The sequence below is a fragment of the Anolis sagrei genome, chromosome 8 (assembly GCF_037176765.1).
Source record: "Anolis sagrei isolate rAnoSag1 chromosome 8, rAnoSag1.mat, whole genome shotgun sequence".
NCBI lineage: Eukaryota > Metazoa > Chordata > Lepidosauria > Squamata > Dactyloidae > Anolis > Anolis sagrei.
In genome coordinates this window covers 4,951,415-4,973,073 of record NC_090028.1, presented here as the reverse complement: position 1 = coordinate 4,973,073, position 21,659 = coordinate 4,951,415, and the positions used below count along the sequence as shown (strand labels likewise).

The 21,659-nt window shown below is 40.5% G+C and overlaps 1 protein-coding gene across 1 annotated transcript in view; it reads left to right on the top strand.

Annotated features, from left to right (window-relative positions):
• Nucleotides 1-59: 59 nt before the first annotated feature.
• Nucleotides 60-21,659, top strand: part of CIAPIN1 (cytokine induced apoptosis inhibitor 1) — a 31,753-nt gene continuing 10,153 nt past the window's right edge. Inside the window, exons 1-5 of the mRNA XM_067470979.1 lie at nucleotides 60-140; nucleotides 7,045-7,214; nucleotides 12,043-12,195; nucleotides 16,462-16,538; nucleotides 19,311-19,479. Coding sequence (XP_067327080.1) covers nucleotides 7,058-7,214; nucleotides 12,043-12,195; nucleotides 16,462-16,538; nucleotides 19,311-19,479 — 556 coding nt within the window. The 5' untranslated portion in view covers nucleotides 60-140; nucleotides 7,045-7,057. The remainder of the gene's footprint in view (nucleotides 141-7,044; nucleotides 7,215-12,042; nucleotides 12,196-16,461; nucleotides 16,539-19,310; nucleotides 19,480-21,659) is intronic.

Genomic DNA, 21,659 nt, shown 5'->3' with positions numbered 1-21,659 from the left:
AGGGCATCGGGATTGCTAGGTCCGCCTCTAAACAAGGGAGGCCGCCATCTTTGGAAAGGGCAAAAGGGGCGGAGTTTGACGTCGTCGCTCATAATTACGTCTAAAGGCGTCGCCGAGGAAGAGGCGACAAAGAGGAAAAGGTGAGAGAGACGCCAGGACGGAGGAGGAAAGGTTCCTTCTGAGGCATTTCACCTTTATTTCCATATTTATCTTTCTGTGTTTGTAATTTTTTTGAAATTGGGCGTCACTTTGAATGTGGGAAGGGGAATAATAAGAATAATAATACAATTATGTATAACATTATATATAATATAATTTTAACAATAATAGTAGAATTATATATAATATTATTATAATATAATATAATCAACTACCAAGCTTGCAAACTCTGTTTTGTCTCTTTGTTGAAAAATTTGTTTAAAATGTAATACAATTGTCTGGTTGATATTGACACAATATCCATTAAATAAGTGAATAAATAATTATAACAATATAGTATTGTAATATAGAATTCTATATAATATATAGAATTATAGCAATATATTATTGTAATATAATGTAAGTGAATATAGAATTATATATGATATAATATATAGAATTATAACATTATAGTATTGTAATATAATGTAATTGAATGTCGAATTATATATGATACAATATATAATTATAACTATAGTGTTGTAATATAATGTAAGTGAATATAGAATTATAATAATATATTATTGTAATATAATGTAAGTGAATATAGAATTATATATAATATAATATATAATTATAATTAAAACGATATAGCATTGTAATATAATGTAAGTGAATATAGAATTAAATATAATATATATAATTAAAAGAATATAATACTGTAATACAATTTAATTGAATATATATATAGAATATAAAATAATATTATATATATGATGTGTAATGTAGTTCATTTTATATTTATATAATATAATAATAACAATATAATATTGTAATACAATTTAGTTGAATATATATATATATATATATATAATAGAATATATATATTCAACTAAATTTTATTACAATATAACTATATATTCAACTATATATACTTCAATAAACTATATTATACAACAATATAATATTGTAATACAATTTAATTGAATATATATAATAGAATATATAATACCATTATATATATGATTTGTATTATAGTTTAATTTATATATATATATATATATATATATATATAATTATAACAATATAATATTATAGTACAATTTAATTGAATATATATAATAGAATATAAAATAATATGTATATGGTGTGTAATATAGTCTATTATATATATAATTATAACAATATAATATTGTATTTATTTATTTATTTATCGTGTCATCAGCAACCATTGTTTTACAATTCTAACAGAGCAAAACAAACACAGAGATTAAAATGAAAAAGAAAAAAAAGAAAAAAAAACCACACAGATTTTGTAAATTTGGTATTTGGTTAAATGTCCTTTGACCAGTATCTGGCCACTTGGAGTGCCTCTGGGGTTGCCGCAAGAAGGTCCTCCATCGTGCATGTGGCAGGGCTCAGGGTGCATTGCAGCAGGTGGTCAGTGGTTTGTTCTTCTCCGCACTCGCATGCCGAGGATTCCACCCTGTAGCCCCATTTCTTAAGATTGGCTCTGCATCTCGTGGTGCCAGAGCGCAATCTGTTCAGCGCCTTCCAAGTCGCCCAGTCTTCTGAGTGCCCAGGGGGGAGTCTCTCATCTGGTATCACCCATGAATTGAGGTGCTGGGTTTGGGCCTGCCACTTTTGGACTCTCGCTTGCTGGGGTGTTCCAGCGAGTGTCTCTGTAGTTCTAAGAAAGCTATGTCTTGATTTAAGTCGTTGACGTGCTGGCTGATACCCAAACAGGGGATGAGCTGGAGATGTCTCTGCCTTGGTCCTTTCACTATTGGCTGCTACTTCCCGGCGGATGTCAGGTGGTGCAATACCGGCTAAGCAGTGTAATTTCTCCAGTGGTGTGGGTCGCAGACACCCCGTGATAATGCGGCATGTCTCATTAAGAGCCACATCCACTGTTTTAGTGTGATGAGATGTGTTCCACACTGGGCATGCATACTCAGCATTGTAATACAATTTAATTGAATATAATAACTATATAATTATAACAATATGATATTGTAATACAATTTAATTGAAGATCTATATAACAGAATATATAATAATATTATATATATGATATGTAATATAGTTTATTATATAATAATTATAACATAATATTATAATACAATTTAATTGAATATATATAACAGACTATATAATAATATTATTAATATGATGTGTAATATAGTTTATTATATATATATATATATATAAAAATTATAACTATACTATTGTAATACAATTTAATTGAATATATATAATAGAATATATAATAACATTATATTTATTTATTAACAGTATTTATATACCGCTTCTCTCACCCCTAGGGGGACTCATATATATGATGTGTAATATAGTTTATTTTATATATATGTAATATTGTAATACAATTTAATTGAATATATATAAAGAGGGAGAGAGAGAATATATATATATTTGATGTGTAATATAGTTTTTTATATATAAATATAATATAATTATAACAATATAATATGGTAATACAATTTAATTGAATATATATATAATAGAATATATAATAATATTATAGATATGTGTAATATAGTTTATTTTTTTATAAATATAATATAATTATAACAATATAATATGTAATACAATTTAATTGAATATATATATAATAGAATATATAATAATATATATAAGATGTGTAATATCATTTATTTTATATATAATACATAATTATAACAATATAATATTGTAATACAATTTAGTTGAAGATGTATATAATAGAATATTATATACATCTTCAATTATATTGTTAAAATATTATATTCTAACAATGTAATATTGTAATACAATTTAATTGAAGATGTATATAATAGAATATTATATAGATCTTCAACATAGTTTATTATATATATAATTTTAACAATATAATGCAATATATATAGATCTTCAATATAGTTTAATATATATATATATATAATTATAACAATATAATATGGTAATACAATTTAATTGAATATATATATAATAGAATATACAATAATATGTATATGATGTGTAATATAGTTTATTATATATTTATATAATTATAACAATATAATATTGTAATACAATTTCCATTACAATTCATAACAGTAGCAAAATTACAGTTATGAAGTAGCAATTAAAATAATCTTATGGTTGGGGGTCACCACAACCTGAGAAACTGTATTAAGGGGTCACTGCATTAGGAAGGTTGAGAAACACTGCTCTAGAACATGGCCAGACAGCCCGGAAAATTCACAGCAACCCAGTGATTCCAGCCACGAAAGCCTTTGACAACACATTATTGTTATTGTTATGGGGGCTGGCTTTCCTCAAAGCTTTGAGACGTTATATTTTTGGACATTGGCTTCCAAAATACAAAAAGTTTGCAACCTGGGATATCTGACTATATTTTGCTAGTACATTCTGGAACTCTGTTGTTAAAAATGTAATTTCTCTAACAACTTAAATCCCCGAATCATTGGATTTAATTATATCTTTCCTCCCCATAATTATTGTTTGCTTCAGCTAGTTGAAACATATGCCTTGCCTGCTTTTGTTTTTAACCTGCAGAGATTTTGTTTTTACATTAGATGCAAATTCCTTTCCATGAACGGGGCTCATATCTTATACGAATCTTATACATTGATGGCATCAGTATATGTTTACAAGTGACTTAAAGGCAAAGAGACACATGTGATCTGACCATGGCTCCTTTCCTCCCCCAACGGCTGCAAACTAGAATGTCCAAAACATGCAGACAGTTGTCAATCCTCCAATTGCACAATAAAACAGGAAATTAGACTTTCAAACCAGGAGGTAAAGGTAAAGGTAGTCCCCTGACATTAAGTCCAGTCATGTCTGACTCTGGGGGGTGGTGCTCATCTCCATTTCTAAGCCGAAGAGCCGGCGTTGTCCGTAGACACCTCCAAGGTCATGTGGCCGGCATGACTGCATGGAGCACCGTTACCTTCCTGCCGGTGCGGTACCTATTGATCTACTCACATTTGCATGTTTTCGAACTGCTATTCAAACCAGGAACAGACTTCTTTTTCAATTTTTGTTACATAGTTTTGCTTGCCCTGCTTTATGAGCCGACGATGCAATCTAAATCTCGTAGCCTAGGTGTGTTACTCTTCTTCATCACAGAATCAAAGAGTTGGAAGAGACCTCCTGGGCCATCCAGTCCAACCCCATTCTGCCAAGAAGCAGGAATATTGCATTCAAATCACCCCTGACAGATGGCCATCCAGCCTCTGTTTAAAAGCTTCCAAAGAAGGAGCCTCCACCACACACCGGGGCAGAGAGTTCCACTGCTGAACGGCTCTCACAGTCAGGAAGTTCTTCCTCATGTTCAGATGGAATCTCCTCTCTTGTAGTTTGAAGCCATTCTTCCATTGCGTCCTAGTCTCCAAGGAAGCAGAAAACAAGCTTGCTCCCTCCTCCTCCCTGTGGCTTCCTCTCACATATTTATACATGGCTATCATATCTCCTCTCAGCCTTCTCTTCTTCAGGCTAAACAGGCCCAGTTCCTTAAGCCGCTCCTCATAGGGCTTGTTCTCCAGACCCTTGATCATTTTAGTCGCCCTCCTCTGGACACATTCCAGCTTGTCAATATCTCTCTTGAAAGATATATAATAATAATAATAATAATAATAGCTCTTTAACATTTTATTTGTATTTTTCAAACTGTGTTTAGTTTTTCTAGCAGCTAAATCCCTTTTTCATGGTGATCCTTTTAAAATCTGGGTTGCTGTGAGTTTTCCGGGCTCTATGGCCACGTTTCAGAAGCATTCTCCTGACGTTTCGCCTGCATCTATGGCAAGCATCATGCCCAGCTCCTTAAGCCGCTCCTCATAGGGCTTGTTCTCCAGAACCTTGATCATTTTAGTCGCCCTCCTCTGGACACATTCCAGCTTGTCAATATCTCTCTTGAATTGTGGTGCCCAGAACTGGACACAATATTCCAGGTGTGGTCTAACCAAAGCGGAATAGAGCATGGGGAGCATTACTTCCCTGGATCTAGACACTATGCTCCTATTGATGCAGGCCAAAATCCCATTGGCTTTTTTGCCGCCACATCACATTGTTGGCTCATGTTTAACTTGCTGTCCACGAGGACTCCCAGATCTTTTTCACACGTACTGCTCTCGAGCCAGGCATCGTCCCCCTTTCTGTATCTTTGCATTTCGTTTTTCCTGCCTAAGTGGAGTATCTTGCATTTGTCCCTGTTGAACTTCATTTTGTTAGTTTTGGCCCATCATCTCTCTAATCTGTCAAGATCGTTTTGAATCCTGCTCCTGTCCTCTGGACTCTTGGCTCTCCCTCCCAATTTGGTGTCGTCTGCAAACTTGATGATCGTGCCTTCTAACCCTTCATCTAACTCATTAATAAAGATGTTGAACAGGACCGGGCCCAGGGGGGAACCCTGCTGATGGCACTCCACTCGACACTTCTTTCCAGGATGCATTTTATGGATATGAGGAGGCAATGAACCATGCCTTGAAATGCAGCAGTCACATTATGTGGCATGTAATGCTGCATTTTTAAACATGTGCAAGCATCCAGCAGAAAGCACTATTGCTAGGCCTTAAAAAAATATCTTATCTTTACCATTCAGGGAAAGGAGGAGTCTTCTAAGGATCAGTTGTTTATAAATGTGTTCAGATGAGATAAAAGATACTATAGTCCTGTTTTCTATCATTCTTGGTATAGTTGCATCAACACTGGTGTGGCAAAAAACTAGTTTCCTGCTTGGGTAGACATTTATGTGCTCTAAATGTAAACCATCTTTCCTAAGCAATTTTATTTAATACTAGCCGTCCCCTGCCACATGTTGCTGTGGCCCACATGGGGGTTCTGTGTGGGCGGATTGGCCCAATTTTATCGTTGGTGGGGTTCAGAATGCTCTTTGACTGTAGGTGAATTATAAATCCCAGCAACTACAACTCCCAAATGTCAAGATTCTATTTTCCCCAAACTCCACATTTGGGCATATTGAGTATTCTCATAGAGTTTGGTCCAGATCCATCATGGTTTGAGTCCACAGTCATCTTTGGATGTAAGTGAACTACAACTCCAAAACTCAAAGTCAATGCCCACCAAACCCTTCCAGTATTTTCTGTTGGTCATGGGAGAACTGTGTGCCAAGTTTGGTTCAATTCCATTGTTGGTGGGGTTCAGAATGCTCTGTGATTGTAGGTGAACTATAAATCCCAGTAACTACAACTCCCAAATGTCAAAGTCTCTTTCCCCCCAAACTCCACCAGTGTTGACATCTGGGCATATGGAGTATTCGTGTAGAGTTTGGTCCAGATCCATCATTGTTTGAGTCCACAGTGCTCTCTGGATGGAGATGAACTACAACTCCAAAATCAAAGGACACTGCCCACCAAACCCTTCCAGCATTTTCTGTTGGTCATGGGAGAACTGTGTGCCAAGTTTGGTTCAATTCCATCGTTGGTGGGGTTCAGAATGCTCTGTGATTGTAGTTGAACTAGAAATCCCAGCAACTACAACTCCCAAATGACAAAATCATTTTTTTTGAGTGAAGGACATACATTGGGTTGTTAGGTGTCTTGTGTCCAAATTTGATATCAATTCGTCCAGTTGTGGTTTCCTTAAGATGTAGTTTCTGTAGCTTCCGTAAGATGTAGTTTCTGCAGTTTCCGTAAGATGTAGTTTCCGTAAGGTGTAGTAGTAAGGCAGAACATCAAATAAAATACACTCAAAACCGAGAGTTAAACAATATAAACATAATATAAACATAATAATTGCATTGGATAGACCACATCAGCCCTAGTTTCTTATACAGAACATATGCCATCCAGTTAGTCGCCATCTGCTCACTCACAGAAAACCACTTTTCTGTGCACTTAATTTCAGCTCTTTCTCAATCAGCTCTTTCTGATTCCCTTCCAGTCTGGTGATAAACATGGCGGAATATGGGATCTCTATGGGGCAGCAAGTGGCAGTGGTTTGGGACAGCCATTCGCCCCCCGAAGCCCTCCAGTCCCTTGTGCAGAACATCCAGGCGGCGGTTGGAGTCGAGGGCCATGTCTCTGTCGAAAACGTCAACCAGTTGCTGCAGTGTAAGTGCTCCAAAGCATTTGATATTGTGCGCGGCATAAATAATTATGATGCTAAATGGAGGGAGGGTTTGCTCCTGGGCAGCATCTTTTCCTAATTTATCCTGATTTCATGACATCCTGCAAAGATTGCAAAATGATTCCCTATATACCAGTGTTTCCCAACCTGGGGGTCATGAGAGGGGTTTCTGATGGATCGCCAGAGACCATCAGAAAACATATATTTTTGGCAGAGAAGGCTGAAGATCTCTCTGCCTGTCCTTCCCTTTCATTTTGGATTCATCCAGTATTTTCTATTGGTCATGGTGGTTCTGTGTGTCAAGTTTGGCCCAGTTCTGTTGTTGGTGGGGTTCAGAATCCTCTTTGATTGTAGGTGAACTATAAATCCCAGCAACTGCAACTCAAATTCTTTGATTGTAGGTGAACTATAAATCCCAGAAACTGCAACTCTCAAATATCAAATTCTATTTTCCCCAAACTCCACCAGTGTTCATATTTGGGCATATTGAGTATTCATGCCAAGTTTGGTCCAGATCCATCATTGTTTGAGTCCACAGTGCTCTCTGGTTGTAGGTGAACTACAACTCCCAAACTCAAAGTCAATGCCCATCAACCCTTCCAATATTTTCTATTGGTTGTGGGAGTTCTTTGTGCCAAGTTTGCTTCAATTCCATCGCCGGTGGAGTTCCGAATGCTCTTTGATTGTAGGTGAACTATAAATCCCAGCAACTGCAACTCCCAAATGTCAAATTCTATTTTCCCCAAACTCATCCAGTGTTCATATTTGGGCATATTGAATATTTATGCCAAGTTTGGTCCAGATCCATCATTGTTTGAGTCCACAATGCTCACTGGATATAGGTGAATTACAACTCCCAAATTCAAGGTCAATGCCCACCAAACCCTTCCAATATTTTCTATTGGTTGTGGGAGTTATTTGTGCCAAGTTTGGTTCAATTCCATCGCTGGTGGAGTTCAGAATGCTCTTTGATTGTAGGGGAACTATAAATCCCAGCAACTACAACTTCCAAATGTCAAGGTCTATTTTCCCCAAACTCCACCAGTGTTCATATTTGGGCATATTGAGTATTCACGCCAAGTTTGGTCCAGATCCATCATTGTTTAAGTCCACAGTGCTCTCTGGTTGTAGGTGAACTACAACTCCCAAACTAAAGGTCAATGCCCACCAACCCTTCCAATATTTTCTATTGGTCTTTGGAGTTCTTTGTGCCAAGTTTGGTTCAATTCCATCACCGGTGGAGTTCCGAATGCTCTTTGATTGTAGGTGAACTATAAATCCCAGGAACTGCAACTCTCAAATATCAAATTCAATTTTCCCCAAACTCCACCAGTGTTCATATTTGAGCATATTGAATATTTGTGCCAGGTTTGGTCCAGATCCATCATTGTTTGAGTCCACAGTTCTCTCTGGATGTAGGTGAACTACAACTCCCAAACTCAAGGTCAATGCCCACTAACGCTTCCAATATTTTCTATTGGTCTTTGGAGTTCTTTGTGCCAAGTTTGGTTCAATTCCATCACCGGTGGAGTTCCGAATGCTCTTTGATTGTAGGTGAACTATAAATCCCAGCAACTGCAACTCTCAAATATCAAATTCAATTTTCCCCAAACTCCACCAGTGTTCATATTTGGGCATATTGAGTATTCATGCCAAGTTTGGTCCAGATCCATCATTGTTTAACTCCACAGTGCTCTCTGGTTGTAGGTGAACGACAACTCCCAAACTCAAAGTCAATTCCCACCAACCCTTCCAATATTTTCTTTTGGTCTTGGAGTTCTTTGTGCCAAGTTTGGTTCAATTCCATCGTTGGTGGAGTTCAGAATGCTCTGTGATTGTAGGGGAACTATAAATCCCAGCAACTACAACTTCCAAATGACAAGGTCTATTTTCCCCAAACCCCACCAGTGTTCATATTTGGGCATATTGAATATTTGTGCCAAGTTTGGTCCAGATCCAGAATTGTTTGAGTCCACAATGCTCTCTGGATGTAGGTGAACTACAACTCCCAAACTCAAGGCCACTGCCCACCAACCCTTCCAGTATTTACTATTGGTCTTTGGAGTTCTTTGAGCCAAGTTTGGTTCAATTCCATCGCTGGTGGAGTTCAGAATGCTCTTTGATTGTAGGTGAACTATAAATCCCAGCTACTACAACTCCCAAATGTCAAGATTCTATTTTCCCCAAACTCCACCAGTGTTCATATTTGAGCATATTGAATATTTATGCCAAGTTTGGTCCAGATGCATCATTGTTGTAGTTCATAGTGCTCTCTGGTTGTAGGTGAACTACAACTCCCAAACTCAAAGTCAATGCCCATCAACCCTTCCAATATTTTCTATTGGTTGTGGGAGTTCTTTGTGCCAAGTTTGCTTCAATTCCATCAGCGGTGGAGTTCCGAATGCTCTTTGATTGTAGGTGAACTATAAATTCCAGCAACTGCAACTCCCAAATATCAAATTCTATTTTCCCCAAACTCCACCAGTGTTCATATTTGGGCATATTGAGTATTCGTGCCAAGTTTGGTCCAGATCCATCATTGTTTAAGTCCACAGTGCTCTCTGGTTGTAGGTGAACTACAACTCCCAAACTCAAGGCCACTGCCCACCAACCCTTCCAGTATTTACTATTGGTCTTTGGAGTTCTTTGAGCCAAGTTTGGTTCAATTCCATCACCGGTGGAGTTCCGAATGCTCTTTGATTGTAGGTGAACTATAAATCCCAGCAACTGCAACTCCCAAATGTCAAATTCTATTTTCCCCAAACTCCACCAGTGTTCATATTTGGGCATATTGAATATTCGTGCCAAGTTTGGTCCAGATCCATCAATGTGTGAGTCCACAGCGCTCTCTGGTTGTAGGTGAACTACAACTCCCAAACTCAAAGTCAATGCCCACCAACCCTTCCAATATTTTCTATTGGTTGTGGGAGTTCTTTGTGCCAAGTTTGGTTCAATTCCATCACTGGTGGAGTTCAGAATGCTCTTTGATTGTAGGTGAACTATAAATCCCATCTACTACAACTCCCAAATGACAAAATCAATCCCCCCACAACCCCAGCACTATTCAAATTTGGGCATATCAGGTATTTGTGCCAAATTTGACCCAGTGAATGAAAATACATTCTGCATATCAGCTATTTATAATATAATGTAATATAATATATTGTATATACATATAATATTTATAATATTATAATGCAATGCAATATAATAATGTGTTTATATTGTGTTTACTGTATTGATGTATTGATATTATTATTATTATTATTTATTTATTATTATTATTATTATTTTATTATAATAATACTACTGCTAATAATGTGATATTAATTATTTATTTATATTACATGTAATATTACTAATAATATTACAATATAATGATATACTACAATATAGTAACATTTAATACTGATATTATACTATGCTAATAATCTATATATATAAAAACGTTCTGTGCATAATGAGTACCTTAAAAACAAAAGAACCAATGAACGAAATCACACCAAATTTGGCAACAATACGTCTCACAACACAAGGAGTGACCATCACTCAAAAAATTATAATTTTGTCATTTGGGAGTTGTAGTTGCTGGGATTTATAGTTCACTTACAATCAAAGAGCATTCTGAACTCCATCAATGATGGAATTGAACCAAACTTGGCACGCAGAACTCACATGACCAACAGAAAATACTGGAAGAGTTTGGTGGGCAGTGTCCTTTGGTTTTGGAGTTGTAGTTCACCTACATCTAGAGAGCACTGTGGACTCAAACAATGATAGATCTGGACCAAACTCTACACGAATACTCAATATGCCCAAATGTGAACAATGGTAGAGTTTGGGGAAAATAGACCTTGACATTTGGGAATTGTAGTAGCTGGGATTTATAGTTCACCTACAATCAAAGAGCATTCTGAACTCCACCAGCGATGGAATTGAACCAAACTTGGCACACAGAACTCTCAAGACCAATAGAAAATATTGGAGGGGTTGGTGGGCATTGACTTTGAGTTTGGGAGCTGTAGTTCACCTACATCCAGAGAGCACTGTGGACTCAAACAATGATGGATCTGGACCAAACTTGGCGTAAATATTCAATATGCCTAAATGTAAACACTGGTGGAGTTTGGGGAAAATAGACCTTGATATTTGAGAATTGCAGTTGCTGGGATTTATAGTTCACCTACAATCAAAGAGCATTCTGAACGCCACCAGCGATGGTATTGAACCAAACTTGGCACACAGGACTCCCAAGACCAATAGTTCACCTACATCAAGAGAGCACTGTGGACTCAAACAATGATGGATCTGGACCAAATTCTACACGGATACTCAGTATGCCCAAATGTGAACACTGGTGGAGTTTGGGGAAAATAGAATCTTGACATTTGGGAGTTGTAGTTGCTGGGATTTATAGTTCACCTACAATCACAGAGCATTCTGAACCCCACCAACGATAGAATTGGGCCAAACCTCCCACACAGAACCCCCATGTGGGCCACAGCAACGCGTGGCAGGGGACAGCTAGTATAATATATTGTATGTTTATATATCTTGTAAGCCGCTCTGAGTCCCCTTCGAGGTGAGAATAGCAGCATATAAATGTCATAAATAAATAAATAATAATAATAATAATTAAATATTTACATTATGATTCATAACAGTAGCAAAATTACAGTTATGAAGTAGCAACGAAAATAATGTTATGGTTGGGGGTCACCACAACATGAGGAACTGGATTAAGGGGTAGTGGCATTAGGAAGGTTGAGGAAGACTGCAATATATATACCCTGCTTTTTTTTATCTCTTCAGCATCTCATAAGGAGTCCAGTTTTGATGTGATTCTCTCAGGCATGGTGCCTGGCAGCTCAACGGCGCACAGTACGGAAGTGCTGGCCGAAATAGCGCGGATCCTCAAGCCAGGAGGACGGGTGCTTCTGAAGGAAGTGGTGACAACAGAGACGAGTAAGGAATTATTATTATTATTATTATTATTATTATTAACTTTATTTGTACCCCGCTAGCATCTCCCGAAGGACTCGATGCGGCTTACACAGGCCGAAGCCTCAGAACACAATACAGTAGAACATAACACAACAATAAACAAAGCAAATCAAAATAATTAAGCAAAATAACAGCAACAGTGACAATACATCAAGACACTTTAAAACTGGGCCGGCCGGCGCAATGGGGTACAGGGGTTAACAGTGCTGAAATGGCAGGAGGAACGTAGGATTAAATAGTGCGGTGTGCAGTAATATTGATTGTACTAAAGTGCTTCTAGGACTTGGGATGGGGATTCCTAATCTGAGAAGGCACATCGGAACAGCCAAGTTTTTAGATTCCTTCTGAAAACTGCCTGTCGAAGATCTTTTGGAAGGGCATTCCAGAGTCGGGGGGCCGCCACAGAGAAGGCCCTGTCCCGTGTCCCCACCAAGCGCGCTTGCGACGTAGGTGGGATCACGAGCAGGGCCTCCCCAGATGACCGCAGCGAGCGTGTGGGTTCGTAGATGGAGATGCGGTCACGCAGGTAGGGTGGTCCCAACCCGTTCAGGGCTTTGTAGGTGAGCACCTGCACCTTGAATTGGGCTCGGAAAATAAATGGCAGCCAGTGGAGCTCCTTAAACAGAGGGGTAGACCTCTCTTGATAATGAGCTCCAGTTAGCATCCTAGCTGCTGCCCGCTGGACCAATTGAAGTTTCCGAGCCGTCTTCAAGGGCAGCCCCACGTAGAGCACATTGCAGTAATCCATTCTAGAGGTGACCAAAGCATGGACCACCCCGGCCAGATCAGCCTTCGCGAGGTACGGTCGCAGCTGGCGCACAAGTCTCAATTGTGCAAAGGCCCTCCCAGATACCGCCGACACCTGAGCCTCAAGTGTGAGCGAAGAATCCAGGAGGACACCCAAACTGCGGACCTGTGGCTTCAGGGGGAGTGTAACCCCGTCCAACACAGGTAGCCACCCTATACCCCGATCCGGTTTGCGATCGACCAGGAGGACCTCTGTCTTGTCGGGATTGATCTTCAGCTTGTTCCTCCTCATCCAGATCGACACAGCGGCCAGGCACTCGTCCAGCACCCGAGAGGCCTCCTTGGAATTAGGTGGAAAGGAGTAGTAGAGTTGTGTATCATCCACATAAAGATGGCACCCAACTCCAAAACCCCGGATGACCTCTCCTAGCGGTTTCATGTAGATGTTGAAAAGCATAGGAGACAGAATAGAGCCTTGCGGGACCCCACAGGTCAAAGGCCAGGGGTCCGAGCAGGCGTCTCCCAGCTTCACCATCTGGGTGAATTGACCCTTCATTGCCATGGCTCAATGCTATGGAATTGCACTACGTAACAAAATTTGAAAAAAGAAATCTCTTCCTGGTTTGGAAGTGTTATTTTCTGTTTCATTGTGCTGTCTTTACTGTGAAAGCAGTAATTCTACTCCAGAAACTTCATTTTTGAGGCTACCATAAATTATATTCAATTGGTTGAGACTCAATGAGATCATTATTGAAAAACTAGATGTGCTGCGAGGTGTCCTTTCTGCAAAGAATTTTTTTTTTTTGCAGTTTAATATACTTTCCCCATGTTTTTGCAATATTACTGATAATGAAATGACATTTAAGCACAATTCCTAGGTCTTATTTTCTGGAAAATATGGTATTTTAACTTAACCGATATTCACTCCGACCTATAGTTGTATTAATTCTGAAATATTATTATTATCATTATAATAATGATGATGTGATGGATTAAAACATTGTGCCGACTGGACTGCTGACCGAAAGGTTGGCGGTTTGAATCCAGGGAGCAGGATGAGCTCCTGTCTGTCAGCTCCAGCTTCCCATGCAGAGACAGGAGAAAAGCCTCTCACAGCATGGTAAAATTAATAGTTGTATTAATTCTGAATTATTATTATTATCATTATAATAATGATGGTGTGGTGGGTTAAACCATTGTGCCAACTGGACTGCTGACAGAAAGATCGGCGGTTTGAATCCAGGGGGCTGGATGAGCTCCTGTCTGTCAGCTCCAGCTTCCCATGTGTGGACAGGAGAGAAGCCTCCCACAGGATGATGAAATTAATCGTTGTATTAATTCTGAAATATTATTATTATCATCATTATAATAATGATGGTCTGATGGGTTAAAACATTGTGCCAGCAGGACTGCTGACCGAAAGGTCAGCAGATTGAATCCAGGGAGCGGGATGAGCTCCCGTCTGTCAGCTCCAGCTTCCCATGTGGGGACAGGAGATAAGCCTCCCACAGGATGATGAAATTAATAGTTGTATTAATTCTGAATTATTATTATTACTATTATTATTATCGTTATAATAATGTTGTGCCAACTGGACTGCTGACCAAAAGGTCAGCGGTTTGAATCCAGGGAGTTGGATGAGCTCCTGTCTGTCAGCTCCAGCTTCCCATGTGGGGACAGGAGAGAAGCCTCCCACAGGATGGTAAAATTAATAGTTGTATTAATTCTGAATTATCATCATCATCATAGTGATGGTGTGATGGGTTAAAACATTGTGTCAGCAGGACTGCTGACCAAAAGGTCAGCGGTTTGAATCCAGAGAGCTGGATTCAATCTAATCACAATTTAAAACAAAACCAATACAAAAAAATTGGAAAAAATCCCTCAAATATTAGTATTCAGATATAAAGTTAAATTAAAATTACATTTATAACCCCTCTCTTCCTTTTGAGTAAATACAGGCAATTGCTGAAAAGGTCCCACTTAATATTACTGAAACTGGACTGTGTTGACTCATTTCCTCTTGCTTGATTCCTACATTTCATATTTATCTAGCAAATCCCATTAGTTTCCCCCATTTTATTTGGAACTAGCTTGGGTACCCGGCACTGTACTTTAATCCAATTTTTATTTCCCATCTTTTCTATTATCCTGCTTATGGGGATTAGTTGACCATTTCTATCAAAAATCAAACTTCAGGAACTGTTTTCCGTGATTTGAGCCTCTTCTCCTATACTTCAAATTGGCTTTTCTAGTCACAGCACACCCAAATACCTGGGAGTCAGGGACAGAAGGGACAGAAAGCTTCATCTATGCTGATGATCGTGCCATCACCGCTCAAGCAAGGAGCTTTGAGATGGTTGAACAGAAGCTCTCCGAAGCTCTAGGTGCTCTAACTGCCTATTACAGGGAAAACCAGCTGAACCCTAATCCATCTAAAACACAGACATGTGCCTTTCACCTTAAGAACAGACAAGCATCCAGAGCTCTGAGGATTACCTGGGGAGAAAGGAATCCCACTGAAGCATTGCAACACACCCAAATACCTTGGAGTCACTTTGGACCATGCTCTGACCTACAAGAAGCACTCCCTGAACATCAAACAAAAAGTGGGTGCTAGAAACAACATAATACGAAAGCTGACTGGCACAACCTGGGGATCACAACCAGACACAGTGAAGACATCTGCCCTTGCACTTTGCTACTCTGCTGCTGAGTACGCATGCCCAGTGTGGAACACATCTCACCACACTAAAACAGTGGATGTGGCTCTTAATGAGACATGCCGCATTATCACGGGGTGTCTGCGCCCTACACCACTGGAGAAATTACACTGTTTAGCCGGTATTGCACCACTTGACATCTGCCAGGAAGTAGCAACCAATCGTGAAAGGACCAAGGCAGAGACATCTCCAGCTCATCCCCTGTTTGGGTATCAGCCAGCACATCAACGACTGAAATCAAGAAATAGTTTTCTAAGATCTACAGAGACACTCGCTGGAACACCTCAGCAAGCGAGAGTCCAAAAGTGGCAGGCTAAAACCCAGAAACTCAATCAATGGCTGATACCAAATGAGAGACTCCCCCCTGGGCACACAGAGGACTGGGTGACTTGGAAGGCGCTGAACAGACTGCGCTCTGGCACCACAAGATGCAGAGACAACCTGAAGAAATGGGGCCACAAAGTGGAATCCTCGACATGCGAGTGTGGAGAAGAGCAAACCACTGACCACTTGCTGCAATGCAACCTGAGCCCTGCCACATGCACAATGGAGGACCTCCTTGCGGCAACACCAGAGACACTCCAAGTGGCCAGATACTGGTCAAAGGACATCTAATCAACTACTAAGCTTGCAAACTTTGTGTTTTGTTTGTTTGTTTGTTAAAAATGCAATACAACTGTTTGTTTTGCTCCTGACACGATAAATAAATAAATCCTATAGTTCATATTGGGTTTTGACTTCATGTTCTCTCTTCCAGTTAACAGCAACAAACTCAAGGCAAGAGCCAAGCTACCTGCAGCTTTGACCCTCTCTGGCTTAATAGACGTAAAGGAGGTATGTGTTTGGATTTTAAATCTTATATAGATTGTGTCCAAGAAGGGCACTTACTTAAGATACTTTACCAAAAAAAAAACAACCCTTGAAGCAAATAATAAGAAATTTTAAAACTAATGGGAAAAGCCCATGGGAGGATTTAGGAACCTTCTGCACTGCCATATAAAATCCAGATTATCAGCTTTGAACTGTGTAGACTCATATAACCCAATTCAAAGCAGGTAATGTGAATTGTTTGCTTTGATAATCTGGATTACATGGCAGTGTAGAAAGCATACAACTATAGCAAACATATTATTCATATGTGGGGAAATCATAGGTTTTTAATCCGTTTAAGGCAGTAGTTCTCAACCTTCCGAATGCCATGACCCCTTAATATGGTTCCTCATGTTGTGGTGACCCCCCCAACCATAAAATTATTTTTGTTGCTATTTAATAACTAATTTCGCTACTGTTATGAATCATAATGTAAATATCTGATCTGTAGGGTGTAATTTCATTCACTGGACCAAATTTGGCACCAATACACCCAAATTTGAATACTGGTGGAGTTGGGGGTTTGATTTTGTCATTTGGGAGTTGTAGGTGCTGGGATTTATAGTTCACCTACAATGAAAGAGCATTCTGAACTCCACCAACGATGGAATTGAACCAAACTTGGCACACAGAACTCCCATGATCAACAGAAAATACTGGGAGAGTTTGGTGGGCACTGACCTTGAGTTTTGGAGTTGTAGTTCACCTACATCCAGAGAGTACTGTGGACTCAAACAATGAAGGATCTGGACCAAACTTGGCACAAATACTCCATATGCCCAAATGGGAACACTGGTGGAGTTTAGGGAAAATAGACCTTGACATTTGGGAGTTGTCACTGCTGGGATTTATAGTTCACCTACAATGAAAGAGCATTCTGAACCCCAGCAATGATAGAATTGAACCAAACTTGGCACACAGAACTCCCATGATCAACAGAAAATACTGGGAAAGTTTGGTGGGCACTGACCTTGAGTTTTGGAGTTGTAGTTCACCTACATCCAGAGAGTACTGTGGACTCAAACAATGAAGGATCTGGACCAAACTTGGCACAAATACTCCATATGCCCAAATGGGAACACTGGTGGAGTTTAGGGAAAATAGACCTTGACATTTGGGAGTTGTCACTGCTGGGATTTATAGTTCACCTACAATGAAAGAGCATTCTGAACCCCAGCAATGATAGAATTGAACCAAACTTGGCACACAGAACTCCCATGATCAACAGAAAATACTGGGAAAGTTTGGTGGGCACTGACCTTGAGTTTTGGAGTTGTAGTTCACCTACATCCAGAGAGTACTGTGGACTCAAACAATGAAGGATCTGGACCAAACTTGGCACAAATACTCCATATGCCCAAATGGGAACACTGGTGGAGTTTAGGGAAAATAGACCTTGACATTTGGGAGTTGTCACTGCTGAGATTTATAGTTCACCTACAATCAAGGAGCGTTCTGAACCCCACCAATGATAGAATTGCGCCAAACTTCCCACACAGAGATCCCCATGACCAATAGAAAATACTGTGTTTCCTGATGGTCTTTGGCGACCCCTCCGACACCCCTTCACGACCCCTCCAGGGGTCCAGACCCCCAGGTTGAGAAACACTGGTTTAAGGGGTTTAACTGTTTATTTTTAATGCCAATAATAATAGTAATAGCGGCTCTGTAACATTATTTTGTTTTTCAAACATTTTTTTTTAGTTTTGCTAGCAGCTAAGTCTCATATTAATGGTGATCCTTTTAAAATTCTTTTACTTCATTTCACCTCCTGTTATTTGTAAGCCTCCTTGAGTCCTAGTTTTGGGGGGAGAGAGGAGATATAAATAAAGCTGATGCTACTCTGAGCCTGGAACCCCAGGTTTCGGCGGTGGTCAGGGGAGCTTTTGCACAATTAAAACTTGTGCGCCAGCTGCGTCCGTACCTTGGGAAGGCTGACTTGGCCACGGTAGTACACGCTTTGGTTACATCCTGCTTAGACTACTGCAACGCTCTCTACGTGGGGTTGCCTCTGAAGACTGCCCGGAAGCTGCAGCAAGTACAACGTGCGGCAGCCAGATTACTAACGGGTGCTGGGTACAGGGAGCACACCACTCCGCTGTTTCACCAGCTCCACTGGCTGCCGATTAGTTTCCGAGCACAATTCAAAGTGCTGGTGTTAACCTATAAAGCCCTAAACGACTCCGGCCCTGTTTACCTCTCCGAATGTATTCTCCCCTACGAACCATCAAGACCATTAAGATCGTCTGGAGGGGCCCTGCTCTCGGTCCCTCCACCTGCACAAGCACGGCTGGTGGGGACGAGGGACAGGGCCTTCTCGATGGTGGCCCCTCGACTTTGGAATTCCCTGCCATTAGAGATCAGAACTGCCCCCTCCCTCATGACGTTCAGGAAATTAACAAAGACCTGGTCGTGGAACGTGGCATTTGACAACTGATTTAATTATTTGCCCACATGAAAGGAGGATGATGAATGGGATTGTGATGGTGTCGGACGATTTGGCTCTTTTAACTGGGATGATAATGTTTTAATGTGTATGGTGCTGATATTTTAATCGTGTAATGAAGTGGCATTGTGTTGTTATTGTATATTTTTTTGTATGTTAACACATGTTGTGAACCGGTCCGAATCCCTCTTTGAAGGTGAGAGGGTCGGTATATAAAACCTCAAAATAAATAATAATAATAAATAAATAAATAAATACTCTGCTTTGTTTTGCCTTGTCTTGCATTCCAGCTCCAGAAGGAGACTTTGACGTCAGAGCAAGCCCGGTCCATCCAGGAGCGCCTGGGTTTGCAGGGCGAGGAGCTCCTCTCTGTTCAGATGGAAGGAAAAAAACCAAATTTTGAAGTGGGATCCTCAAGCCAGCTCAGACTTTCTTTTGCCAAGAAACCCATTGCAGCTGGTAAGAAAGAGCTGCGTGCAAGCCCTTCCTTCCTTCCTTCCTTCCTTCCTTCCTTCCTTCCTTCCTTCCTTCCTTCCTTCCTTCCCTCCCTCCCTCCCTCCCTCCCTCCCTCCCTCCCTCCCTCCCATCTCTTTTCTCTCTCTTCCTTTCCTTCTTTGCCCCTTATTCCTTCCTTTCTATCTATCTCACTCTTCCTCCCTTCTTTGCCTGTTCATTCCCTTCTTTTTCCCTTCCTCCCTCCCTCCCTTTCTCTCTCTCTGTTTCTTTATCTTTTCCCTCCCTTCTTTGCCACTTTTTCATTCCCTTTTCTCTTTCTTTCCTTCTTTTCTTCTTTCCTCCCTTCCTCTCTTTCTCTATGTCTCTCTCTTCCCTACCTTCTTTACCCCCTTTTTCCCTTCTTTTCTCATTCCTTCCTTGTTTTCTCTCTCACTCTCTCTTTGCCCCTTCTTTGTCCTTTCTTTATTCCTTATTTCCCCCTCTCTCGTTCTCTTCCCTCCCTTCTTTGCCCCTTCTTTGCCCCTTCTTTATTCCTCTACCCTTTTCTTCCTTTCTCTCTCTCTCTTCCTTTCTCTTTGCCCCTTCTTCCCTCCTTCCTTCCTATCTCACTCTCTTCCTCCCTTCTTTGCCTGTTTGTTCCTTTCTTTTTCCGTCCCTCCCTTCCTTTCTCTCTCTTTCTCTCTTTCTCTCTTGCCTCTCTTCTTTGCCACTTTTGCATTCCCTTCTTTTCTCTTTCTTTCCTTTTTTCTTCTTTCCTTCCTTCCTCTCTTTCTCTTTCTCTCTCTTCCCTGCCTTCTTTGCCCCTTCTTTTTTCCTTCTTTTCTCTTTCCTTCCTTCTTTTCCTCTTCTTTATTCCTTCTTTCCTTCCTTTCTTTCCCCCGTCTCTCTTTCTCTTTTCTCCCTTCTTTACCCCTACTTTATTTCTTTACTCTTTCCTTCCTTTCTTCCTTTCTCTCTCTCTCTTTCCTCCCTTCTTTGCCCCTTCTTTTTTCCTTTCTTTTCTCTTTCCTTCCTTCTTTTCTCTCTCTCTTTCTCTTTCCTCCCTTCTTTGCCCCTTCTTTATTCCTTTTTCCTCCTCCAGATCCACCCCCTCCCTTTCCTTCTTTTCTTTTCCTTTCCTTTTTTCCCCTTTATTTATTTATTTATTTGCTTTATTTCTATACTGCATTTTTCAGCCCAAACAGGCAACTCAATGCGGTTTACAAGGTACAAATTATCATAACAATGTCAGTGCAATTAAAAACACAACAAATGTAACAACAGGATCAACAACACCGATCCACAACAATTAACAAACAACATGAAACAAACATAGCGCCTCAATGAAATCAGATCCGAACTCATAATCCTTGTGCCATTCCTATGTTCCATTTACCGTCTTCCTATGTTCGGTTGCACTGTTTAACCAAACGCTTGTTCATAAAGCCAGGTCTTAACCTTCTTCCGAAACGCCAGCAACAAAGGTGCCTGTCTGATGTCTACCGGTAAGGCATTCCATAGCCGAGGGGCCACCACTGAGAAGGCCCTGTCTCTCGTCCCCGCCAAGCGCGCCTGTGACGCAGGCGGGACCGAGAGCAGGGCCTCCCCAGACGATCTTAATGTTCTAGTCGGTTCATAGGTGGACATGCATTCGGAGAGGTAAGCGGGGCCAGAACTGTTTAGGGCTTTATAGGCTAAAGCCAGCACCTTGAATTGTGCCCGGTAGCAGATTGGCAGCCAGTGGAGCTGGCTCAACAGAGGAGTGGTACGCTCCCTGAGTGCCGCTCCCGTTAGCAACCTGGCTGCCGAGCGCTGGACCATCTGAAGCTTCCGGGCAGTCTTCAAGGGTAACCCCACGTAGAGCGCGTTGCAGTAATCAATACGGGATGTAACCAGAGCGTGGACTACCGTGGCCAAGTCAGTCTTCCCAAGGTACAGGCGCAACTGGCGCACAAGTTTTAATTGTGCAACTGCTCCCCTGGACACCGCCGAAACTTGGGGTTCCAAGCTTAGCGAAGAGTCCAGGATCACACCCAAGCTGCGAACCTGTGTCTTCAGGGGGAGTGTAACCCCGTCTAACACAGGCTGTAGCCCTATACCCTGTTCGGCCCTTCGACTGACCAGGAGTGCCTCTGTCTTATCTGGATTCAATTTCAATTTGTTCGCCCTCATCCAGTCCGATACAGTGGCCAGACACCGGTTCA